Source organism: Myotis davidii, unplaced genomic scaffold, assembly GCF_000327345.1.
Source record: "Myotis davidii unplaced genomic scaffold, ASM32734v1 scaffold43, whole genome shotgun sequence".
Classification (NCBI taxonomy): Eukaryota; Metazoa; Chordata; class Mammalia; order Chiroptera; family Vespertilionidae; genus Myotis; species Myotis davidii.
The window spans coordinates 584,201-595,523 of record NW_006294590.1 but is presented as its reverse complement, the minus strand read 5'-3'; the positions used below and the strand labels follow the sequence as shown (position 1 = coordinate 595,523).

At 56.0% G+C, this 11,323-nt stretch overlaps 1 protein-coding gene across 1 annotated transcript in view; it reads left to right on the top strand.

The window, feature by feature from the left end:
• The first annotated feature begins 2,011 nt into the window (after positions 1-2,011).
• CABIN1 (calcineurin binding protein 1) overlaps positions 2,012-11,323 on the top strand; it is a 69,756-nt gene continuing 60,444 nt past the window's right edge. The window contains 11 exon segments of the mRNA XM_006768780.2: positions 2,012-2,082; positions 2,951-3,043; positions 3,286-3,399; positions 4,582-4,716; positions 5,562-5,742; positions 6,575-6,704; positions 7,995-8,144; positions 8,613-8,899; positions 9,920-10,088; positions 10,572-10,708; positions 11,264-11,321. Of these exon segments, the coding sequence (XP_006768843.2) occupies positions 2,080-2,082; positions 2,951-3,043; positions 3,286-3,399; positions 4,582-4,716; positions 5,562-5,742; positions 6,575-6,704; positions 7,995-8,144; positions 8,613-8,899; positions 9,920-10,088; positions 10,572-10,708; positions 11,264-11,321 (1,457 nt within the window). The 5' untranslated portion in view covers positions 2,012-2,079.

Genomic DNA, 11,323 nt, shown 5'->3' with positions numbered 1-11,323 from the left:
GCATTCCCCCGCCAGTGTGAGAAGGAGCCCGCAGCCTCCCCAGCAGAGGGCGCTGCTGTCCCACTTTCACCTCCGCCGGCTGATGGATGAGTGGGGTCCCAGTGCTGTTCAAAGTTTCATTTCTCTAGTCAGTGTGTTTGAACAGACGTTCCTGTGTCTGAGAGAGCCAGCTGCATGTCTTTGGTGCATTGTTTGTATGAGGCTCAGTGGTTGAACGTGAACTCATTGACCCAGGAGGTCAGGGCAGGGCACGTGCCCAGGCTTCGAGCTTGGTGTCCAGTAGGGGGCGTGCAGGAGGCAGCCAGTCAATGATTCTCATCATGGATGTTTCTCTCCGCCCTTCCTCTCTCTGAAATTAATGAGATATATTTTTAAAAATTGCGTAAAGTATACTTTACTTGAAATGTGCCATTTTAACTGTTGTTTAAGTGCACCGCTCCATGGTATTAAGTGCCTCCACGCTGTTGTGCCGTCCTGAGCTTTTTTTTTATCGTCCCAAACAAAACTCTGTCTCCATTAAACACTGACTCCCCATCTTCCCTTCTCCCAGCCCTTGGCAACCACCATTCTACTTTCTGTCGCTATGAATTTGCCTATTCTAAGTACCTCATATAAATGGATTAGTATAGTTTTGTCTTTTTTAAAAAAATATATTTTATTGAATTTTTACAGAGAGGAAGGGAGAGAGATAGAGAGTTAGAAACATCGATGAGAGAGAAACATCGATCAGCTGCCCTCTGCACATCTCCCACTGGGGATGTGCCCGCAACTGAGGTACATGCCCTTGACCGGAATCAAACCTGGGACCCTTCAGTCCGCAGGCCGACGCTCTACCCACTGAGCCAAACCGGTTTCAGCTAGTTTTGTCTTTTTATGAATGGCTTATGTCACTTAACATAATGTAAGTTTCATCCATGTTGTACCATATGTCAGAATATGTTTCCTTCGACGAGGCTGAATAATATTACATATATATATACATATATATATATATATATACACACACACACACACACACACACACACATATACATTTTATTTATCCATTCATCTGTCAATAGACACTTGGGTTGCTTTAACCTTTTGGCTATTGTGAATAATGCTGTGTCTCTAAGTTTTTCAGAGCTCTTCATTTATTAGGAATATTAGCTCTTTGAGGTATATCTTGCAGATATTCTGCCAATTTATCAGTTGTCTTTTGACTTTTTCTGATTTTTAAAAATATTAAAAAATTTTCCAGTTTTATTGAGATATAATTGACATATAGCACTATGTAAGTGTAAGGCATACAGCATAGTGATTTGACTTATACTACTATATCTATTTTATTTTTTAAAATATAGTTTTACTGATTTCAGAGAGGAAGGGAGAGGGAGAGAGAGAGAAAGATCAAGGATGAGAGAATCATGGATCGGCTGCCTCCTGCACGCCCCGCACTGGGGATCGAGCCTGCAACCTGGGCATGTGCCCTGACCGGGAATTGAATCATGACCTCCTGGTTCATTGGTCAATGCTCAACCACTGAGCCACGTCGGCCGGAATCAGGCCCCTTGCTGGCTCTCGCTTGTCTGCCACCCTGTTCTCCCTGCCATGTGGTCCCTCCCTTGAGGCTAACACACGTTCCCGCCACTCAACCTTTCAGGATCCCCGTGAATGAATTGTTCTTCTCCACTCCTCGATGTTGCGGTTTCTCTTTATTTCAGTCAACTTTTGGGGAAAAAAATTGTTGATAGATCCATTGCCTCTGCTGAGCAGTGAGGCCTGGGGGCAGGAGTTGGTCTCACTCTTCCTTGTTCTGGCACTTGGCGCCTTGCCTGGCAAGGGCACACGCTCAAGCTGGGGGGTTGAGGGGCTCCCGGTGTGGCAGCACACACAGCCCTTCCCAGGAGGTCGGCCACCAGCCTGAGTGCCCAGAGGCCCGTGGCTGTGGGGGCTGGTTCCCGGGGGGCCCTGCATTGTGACATTCTAGGCTCTTCATGGGCCCCCTCTGTCCTTTGTCCTCTGTCCAGGAGACTGGTGACTGGTGTGGCCTCCGCGGGTGATGGGAAGCAGTGCCGGGCGGCAGCTGAAGCTCCGAGCATGGTGAGGACAATGCTGGCTGTTCTGCTGGAGGGGGGCATTTTCCCGAGGGGACCCTGAGGCTGTCCCTGTGGGCAGCCTTCCTCCCGCTGCGGTACATTCGAGGTGTGAACCTTGCCCTTCTGTTGGAGCGGCTCGCTCGCAGGCCTCCTCGTGGCTGCTAGAAAGGGCGAGTTAACCCATTTTGTTGGGACCTGTTATTCCAGTTCCTGGGTCTCCCTCTGTGCTGGGTCGTTGCTGGGTGTCCCGGCTGTGTTCCCTTTGCAGTGGACAGTGCCCAGGACACGCTCCCTGACCCCCAGCCACGTCCGGCCCTTCTGTTACTGAACTCAAAGGGCTCACTGCCTGGGGCGCTCTGTTCCAGGCCAGCGCCCTTGCCCCGGGTGGTCTGGCGGCAGCCGCAAGTACAGGGTACAGGACGTGGTCCGTATCCAGAGCTCTCCCCAAGGGCGGCGGGGCCACTGCGCTGTGCACTGTTTGCTCCATTAATGACGCATTCTTTGCCGGGGCTGCATGTCTGAGTTGAGTTCCTGTCAAGCTGTTCAGTTTATAGCTGGTCTGCAAGATACTCCGCTGCATTTTAACCTTTAGTAAGAATAGCATCTAGTAAGAACGGCGTAGCGTAGCCCTTGACACCCTGTCCTAGCCAACGCTTCTTTTTTTGATGTTTATTGTTGAAAGTATTACAGATGTCCCTCTAATCTAGCACTTTTTTTTTTTTTTTTAACCAGATGATGGCTTATTCTTTGTGGTCCATATCCTGAGAGCCATAGCTGTCAAGGCAGAATAGGTTATGGAGCAGAGCTGAATGCATTGTGGGTTGTTGAAAAGACAAGTGACATCTCATCTTCCCTTGACCCTCCGTCTCTAGATTCGCATTGCGGCCTTAAACGCCAGCTCCACGGTCGAGGATGACCATGAAGGAAGCTTCAAGAGCCACAAAACCCAGACGAAGGAGGCGCAGGTGTGTAAGGCTCGGCCCTCCCCTGCAGGCGGACCTGGCCCCCGCTTTACACCGTTCAGATGTGCCCTTCATGGGACTCGAGGGGACGAGATCCGGGAGGTGGGCGTGTTAGGGTTGCTTTCACAACAGAGGGCACAGCGGGCAGTTAACAGGGCCTCGCCTGCAGCCCCCGTTACATACAAGTTGGCATAAAGAAGACAACCTTTGTCCTACGTGAAAACGTCTCCTGTCTTTGTCTGCAGGAAGCAGAGGCTTTTGCCTTGTATCACAAGGCCCTGGATCTGCAGAAACATGACCAGTTTGAGGAGTCCGCCAAGGCCTACCATGAGCTGCTGGAGGCGCGCCTGCTGCGGGAGGTGAGGCGCCAGCCGGCCGAGCAGGCCCTGGAGCCAGGCACCCTGGCTGCCCTCTGCCCTCCCCCTCTTGGCCGGGTGACCTTGGACACGTTGTTTCTCCTCCCTGCCCCTCAGCTTCCCTGGTGAGTGGGTGGCTGGGAGGGTTGGGTGAGCCCAGTGAGGCAGGTGGGATGGTGCTTGGTGCAGGTTCAGAGCCCTGAAGTGTCCGCGGTCACTGTTCTTAGTCTTCACAGCCGCTCTGTCAGGGAGGTGGGGCGCGGCTTGTCAGCCAGACGACAGCAGAAAATAGTGAGTGAGGCTTGATTGTGAGCTTTTCAGTGTTTTTGATGGGACTCTTAAGAGCTCTAGGGTAGGATTAGTCAAGGGGTCTTCCTGAAGGTTCCTGGGGGCTTGCCTATTCTCAGCCTGAAGAAGGATGTGAGCTCAGGGCCTGTCCCCAGACCAGGCTGGGGGTGGGCTCGCCCTGGAAGCTGCTTGGTGCAGCCAGTGTCTGTGTGAGAAATGTGCTCAAGTGCTGTGCTTAGAGCGGTAGGCTTCTAATCTGGTTCCTCAGAAGCCATGTTCTCTGAGAGTTGTCAGAACTTTTCACGTAAAGCACGTGGACAATCTTGATGCTCTTGGGCTCATTTCACTTTTGGTATTTCGGGCAGGAATTCTTGTCCTTACGTTACAGCGCTTCTCGGGACACTGACTTCAGAGTCAAGTAACTTGTCGTGGACCAGTGACAAGTCCCAGAGCCTGGAGCTCAGCCTCCCGACTCCTGCTCCCGTGCTCTTCCTGCTGTGGGACCTGTAGGCCGTGCGGGCTGCTGGTCGCCTGGCACCTCCTGCCTGGGAAGCGCGAGGCCCTGCCTGCTGTCCCCGGGTGATCCCTTCACACGCTACTCCCCCCTCTTCAAACCTGCTCTGGGGACCCACTGGCTGGCTTACTGATGCCAGAAATGTGTCTGTCCAGACTTGAACCCTCAGGCCTGGCGGCAGCAGTGGGAGGGTTCCCCTGTGTCTCTTGGTGACCAGGCTGCCCACAGACCGCCTCGGGGTCGTCTGGCCTTTCTTCTCTGTGTGTCCAGCACGAGGGTCCTCTGAGAACATCGGTGCCGCGCTTTCACTCTTCAGGGAGGTGTCCTGCGCCTGCCCGATGGGCTTTGGGCCTGTGTCACTGTTCCTGTTGGTTTGTTCCCAGGCCGTCCCCTCTGGTGACGAGAAGGAAGGGTTGAAGCACCCAGGGCTGATGCTGAAATATTCCACGTATAAGAACCTGGCCCAGCTGGCCGCCCAGCGGGAGGACCTGGACACGGCCATGGCGTTCTACCTGGAGGTGCGGCCTGGGCCCCGCTCCCCGCCCTGGGTGTTTCTGAAAGTTCTCGGTGGAGGGGGTGAGGTTGTGTTCTTATTGGCTGAAAAGAATTTATTTGTTAATCCTCACCTGAAGCTATTTGTCCATTGATTTTCAGAGAGAATGGAAAAGAGGGAAGGAGGGAAGGTTAAAGGGAGAGAGGAAGAGAGAGAGAGAGAGAGAGAGAGAGAGAGAGAGAGAGAATGTGACAGAGACACATCGATTGGTTCCCTCCTGCATGTGCCACGACCAGGGCTGGGGATGAAGCCCGCAACCATGGTAGGTGCCCTTGACTGGGATTGAACCTGGGACCCTTCAGTCTGCAGGCCAACGCTCTATCCACTGAGCCAAACCGGCTAGAGCGCTTATATTTTCTTTTAGTTTTACTTCTTTCACTTTAAATTCTGTCAAATATGTGAGAAATACAGGTGTTGAGAGTGACAGAATATATCAGGAATATGTTCTGAGCCTGGCCAGTGGTTGAGTGTCAACCCATGAACCAAGAGGTCACCAGTTGGATTCCTAGTCAGGGCATTTGCCCAGGTTACGGGCTGGATCCCTAGTAGGGGCTGTGCGGGAGGTGGTGGATTGATGATGTTTCCATCTCTCTCCCCCTCTCCCTTCCTCTCTCTCTAAAAATCAATAAAAACATATTTTTAAAAAGGAACATGCTCTGAATTCGGTAAATTGGTCCCTGTCGTTTCTATTTGCCATGTTCCTGGGTAGTTTGAGTGGCGAGGCCGGCGCTTGCCTCTCCCGCCACCACAGGCAGTGGCTCGGTGAGAGAGCTGACGAGTGTGTGTGTCCCCTGCTTGTGCCGCCTCCAGGCTGTCATGCTGGACTCCACGGATGTCAACCTCTGGTATAAGATCGGACACGTGGCCCTGAGGCTCATCCGGGTGCCCCTGGCTCGCCATGCTTTTGAAGAGGGGCTGCGGTGCAACCCTGACCATTGGCCCTGTCTGGACAACCTCATCACTGTCCTGTACACCCTCAGCGACTATACGAGTGAGTCGGGCTGTGACACTCTCTCCCAGGCGCTGTGTTTTGGGGACAGCGGAGGGAGGGTGGCTTGGGTGAGAGGAAGCCCAGGTTAACACTGCAGGTCTTTTTGCCTGACTGTCGGGGAGAATGGAGATGTGTTTGCATCTCTGCTTCATTCTGCTTGTCTTTCTCACTCAGTTGAAATTTATCGAGCGTATTAAGGGAGTAACATGCTCTTGCATGGTTTTACCGCTGCGTCTCCTTTCATCCCTGCTGTGCCCTTCTGTGCCAGAGCCTGCTCCTGGGACTTGCTGGCAGAGGGCCTGGCAGCCACAGCTTGACTTTTCTGGTGCCGGAGAGCTCACTGCTTTTGCAGAGCAGCAGGGCTCCTGGGACGATCTCTGCGGACAGAGCCCCCGGCTGCCTTCAGTTGCTTCTGCTCTCTGGTCTCAACTTGCCCTCTGCTCTGCAGAGAACACCTGCCCTGGCACGGACAGGCCCTGAGGCCGGCGCTGGAAGTGCTCTGGCCGTGGGGGTTCTGGGCCTCCCAGGGGGCCAGCCTCCCCTGGGTGCTCTCCGAGGCCAGAGTAGAGGGCGGCTGTCCAGGAGCGCTCTGAGAGGGCTGACCAGTGTGCTGCAGGCCGGTCCCAGCAGAACCCAGTCCCTTTTGTTTGTGGCCCCCTCTGCTGTGGGCAGCATTATTTTCAGAAGTATTTCCTGCTTGAGTCAGTTGAAATGGGGTCTGTGATTGCTTGCTATGCGTTTCTTCGATCCCAGAGCAGGAACATGTTCCTGCTAGTAACTGGCAGGCGGCGCTTAGTGTGCGCATCAGCGTCGTAACTGTCTCTGCCTGCAGCCTGTCTGTACTTCATCTGCAAAGCGCTGGAGAAGGACTGCCGCTACAGCAAGGGGCTGGTCCTCAAGGAGAAGATATTTGAGGAGCAGCCTTGTCTCCGGAAAGACTCCCTCCGAATGTTCCTTAAATGGTAGGTCCTGCCTCGTGTCCCTCCCGAGCAGCTGGTGAACATCAGGAGGCGTGCGCACCTCCTGGGGACAGGCCCTGCACTTCTTTCCCTCATCAGCACCTGGGAAACTGGGGTGATCTGTCTTGTGTGCTCCTCAGCTGTGCGCCCCGTGTCAGCACTGCCTCCTCGGCTGGCTGCTGCCTCCTCCCCAGTCCCTCTTCCCCTGCCAGCTCTTCTCTGGCTGCTTGTAGCAGCCTGATGACCACCAGGCCTCCTTGACACTTGGTTTTCCTCTTTCTGGGATTTTGCTCCTAGTGTTGCCCAAGTTCATTGTCACAAACACACCTCTGATCCTATACCACCCTGCCTTGTCTCCAGGACAAAAACCACGCTCGATAGCATTGCCCAGGAGGAGACCTGTCTCAGGTCCCGGGGAGGTTCTAGGCCTGGTCCCCTCGTGCTCTGTCCTGTCCTTGCACCTGGCTCCCTTTGCTCTCACCTGGACACCATCCCCCACCTCTCCACGTGCTGTGCGGTCGCACCTCCTTCATGTTCCAGCTCTCAGGCTCTGAGCAGCTTTCCAGGCTTTGGCGGCCTCCCTCCCGCGGCCTCCCGTTGCGCCAGCTTCTCCACCCTCTGGTGTTTCCTGGGCCTGGAACTCAGCTGATGGTGGTCGTGGAGGTTATTGAGCTCAGTCTGTCCCTTGTAAGACTGTCTCTGGTTCACATCTGTCCTGAGAGAAAGCAGGTCAGTCCTTCCCCAGGTGGCTCTGTGGTGGAGCCCTGCTGGGAGGCCTCAAGACAGCCTGGGCAGGAGGCCGGTCCTGCTGGGCCACCGCAGGCAGAGGTGTGCCTGCGGAAGGGCTCCTGAGGCCCCAGAGCCCGCTCTTGCTGTCCTTTGGAGACACCGTAGACTTTGGCGAGCTTGGCTGGCCGATGACTTTTTGTTGGGATGGGCAGGATGGTCTCGGTAAATTCTTTAACATTTTTTCACAAATAATTAAACGGCAAGATTTGATTTTCCTGTGGTTTTTCTGACATCACTCTGATACTGCTAATACAAATGAAAACCCTTTGCTCAATTTCAAATTGCAGAAGGAACAACGGGTATTAGTCACGTCTAGTGTGTGTGGGCACTCGGAATGCTAATTACTGCCTTCGGAGGCCAGACTCAAGTGGTTATTGTATTTGTAGGAAGAATTAATATGGATTAAAGGGTGTTCACTTACTGCACCCCTGCCTGTACAATGTCAGCTTCGGCTCTGGTGTGTCACATTGAAACCTCTCCCTGTCTTACATGCTGTGCGATTAGTGACATGTCGATCCATGATGTGTCGGTGAGCGCGGCTGAGACGCAGGCCATCATAGATGAGGCCCTGGGGCTGCGGAGGAAGAGGCAGGCGCTGACGGTGCGGGAGAAGGAGCCGGACCTGAAGCTGGTGCAACCCATCCCCTTCCTCACGTAGGTGGCCCGTGCCTCTGGGGATGCTGGGTCGGCTAGTGGGCCCTGCACAAGGGTGAGAGCCTGACTCCAGGCTGTGGCGTGGGTGGAGCTGGGGCACATTGACAGATGGCTGGAGGCGTGTAGACTACTTTCTGACCCACAAGAAATAGTGGGGCCTCTCCAGGGAGGCCCCGTCTAAATCCCAGAGGGTGGCAGCAGAGAACTGTCAAATATTTTAAAGATCTGACTTGTGGGGAAGGAGCTTTTCAGGTGAGTCAGTGAGTCTGAAGGGGCCTGAGGCTGAGATGCTACAGGGCTTCTGATGGGGTGAAGCATGGGCAGGGGTGGCTAGGCCCCGCCCCTGCCCCAGCTGCTCCCCCTCAGCTGTGTTAGACTCAAGATTTTGTCAGTAACGACAACCACAGAACCATGACAGCTCTCCCTGCCCTCTGGAGGTGGTGACCGCGGCGCACTGTCTCTCTGCAGCTGGAAGTGCCTGGGAGAGAGCCTGCTGGCCATGTACAACCACCTCACCACCTGCGAGCCGCCGCGGCCCAGCCTCGGCAAGAGGGTGGACCTGTCTGACTATCAGGACCCCAGCCGGCCTCCGGTGTCCGCGGTGGTGGCGGCGCCGGTCAGCGCGGTCCCGCCCAGCCCCGTCAGTGCCAGCTCCTCGGTGACCGTGGCGGAGCCTGTGCTCGCCTACTCCCCCGTGGCCACAGCCAGCTTCCCGCTGCACAGCCCCGGCCTGCTGGAGACCGGCGTCCCCCTGGGTGAGCACCCCTGGGCTGGCTTCTGGGGAGACCGGTTGGCTGGGCAGGAATGATCTTGGGCTGTTTGGGTCTCAGAGGGACAGGTCCTGCTCATCCTCCCGGTCTGAGGTTTAAGCAAGAGGCGCTGGACCCCAGGGGAGTCTCTCCGCCTGCTCTGGGGGCTGCTCCTCGGGGGCCCCCTCCACAGGACGGCCAGGGCTCAGGATGCAGCTCCCGGGCCCCTCAGCCCTGGCCGAGTCCTGGCAGAAAGGCTGCTCTCCCTGCTGGGCTGTGAGCCGCAGGTCCCTCTGCTGGTTCTGCTCCGTTGCCAGCCAGGCTCCACAGCGCTCAGCACCGCCCCAACAGCCCGAGTTCTTCGCCTTAACAAGGGGTCGGCAAAGTCCCCACCGCACATGCTAGAATCGTTAATGGATGGATGGATGGATGGATACATCACACCATACCACATCTTCCAATCTTTATTGCTGTTGGAATCGTAAAACATTTCAGACAAAACCCCCCAGGCTTTTTCTTGGTTTTCTGTGTCACGGAAAAAAGCTTCTGAATGAACACACGTGCAGTTGTTTCTACCTTTTTAACTTAGTCGCACATGACCCCTCTGCTTTCTGTATACTTCACGTGATTCACTCACATGGCATCATCAGGTGCTCAGGCTGGACAGTGGGTGGAGTCAGTGTGACTGCTACTTGCTCTGCCCCGTCCCAGGCTCATCCGCGAGGCCACAGAGGCCCCTGCAGCCACCCAGGGTGAAGGCGGGGGCGGGGGACGCTTGGCTTGAGACCCGGTGTTCTGTAGCCACGGAGAGTGGTCTGGAGATCTGCTGTGGGCGCTGCGGATTTGAGCAGGGCGGGATTGAAGGTAACCTTGCTCAGCTCAGGGTGCTGTTCAGGAAGAGGTGGGCCATGGCTTGGATGTTGAAGACGATAGAGATGGAGCAAGCGGGCAGAGGCTGAGAGGGACCCGCGCCTGCGTGCAGTCAGTCCTCTGCCCGTGTGACGGCAACTCGCACTCTCTGTGAAGGCGACCTGTCTGCCGGAGATAAAGCCAAGAAGGGAGTGAAGCGGAAGAAAATTCCGGAAGAGAACGGGGAGACGGCGAAGCGGCGGTCTGCCCGTGTCCGGAACACCAAGTGCAAAAAGGAGGAGAAAGTAGACTTCCAGGAGCTTCTGCTGAAGTTCTTGCCGCCCAGGTACAGTCACGCTTCTCTGATTTGCCGACTCACCAACTTCCTGCCTGCTCCCCCCACCCCGTTTCTCCTCCGCTGCCGCCCTCCGGCGCCTCCTGTTTTCCCATAACATCGTGCCAGTGACCACAGCACAGCTCTCCCTGGACTGGGGCCTCGGGCGCTTGTTCTCCTGCCCTGGGACTTCCTGAGGGCAGCAACCATGATTCGTGCATTTTTGGAAGACAGGCACTTCCGGGCCCTCAGGGATGAGCGGGTTCCGGAGCTGGAGGCAACGCACTCAGGTCCCCGTGCACTCACACCCGCTTTCGGGGCCGGGAGGTGGGGTGGGGGCTGCTGCGTCTGCTTGGCCCGCCCCTCCAGGGTCAGCATGCTCGCTCTCCCCCGCGCCTAGAAGCCTTCCTGACTCTGCCATGGCAACGAGTGAATAGCAAGAATTCAGGGGTCAGATGTGTGGCGTGGCTTCTGTGACGTGGGTGTGTCCTGCAGGCTGAGGAAACTGGACCCCGAGGAGGAAGATGACCCCTTCCACAGCTATGAAGTCCAGTCGGAAGTCAAGCTGGAGAGCTGCCCGAGCACCGGGCCTCAGAGGCTGTCCTTCGACTCAGCCACATTCATGGAATCTGGTAGGAGGTCCCCCTCCCTCGCCCCCGTGGTCACTCCTTGTGGGGATCTTCCTCCTTCACCCTGGAGCCTGTCGAGGCTTTCTCCTGGGAGAGTGGATCGGTGTGTTTTAAAGTGTGGGCAAGGGGCTGCCTGGACTTGTCTGGGGCCCGAGCTCCATGGCCAGCTGGGAGGTCTGTCCATGCTCACACTTGGCTCTGCTTCCTGCAGGCCGTGGGCTTCAGGTCACACCCAGGGCAGGCTCTGCGGTCAGTCTACCCGACCCCACTCCTGAGAGCACCGTGGTGCCAGGCACCAGGCTCCGTGTTTGTGTGCGCAGTCTTGCTAGTGTGCACGGCAGCGCTGGGAGGCAAACCCTTTAGTGCCCACCTTACACCTGGAGGTTCAGAGAGGCCTGCGCAGCCGGTGAGGGCTGGAGCCAGGAGTGGGACCCCTGTGTGGAGCACACGGGCTCTCCTGCTCCCCCCGCCCCTGCCCATCTCCCTTCTTCCAAAGAACACGGGAGACCCTGGCACAGAGGGCCTTTATGCAAGGCAGGGTGTCTCCCACCCCCGCAGAGAGGCAGGATGTGCACACGTTCCTGCTGGAGAACCTGACCAACGGGGGCATCTTGGAGC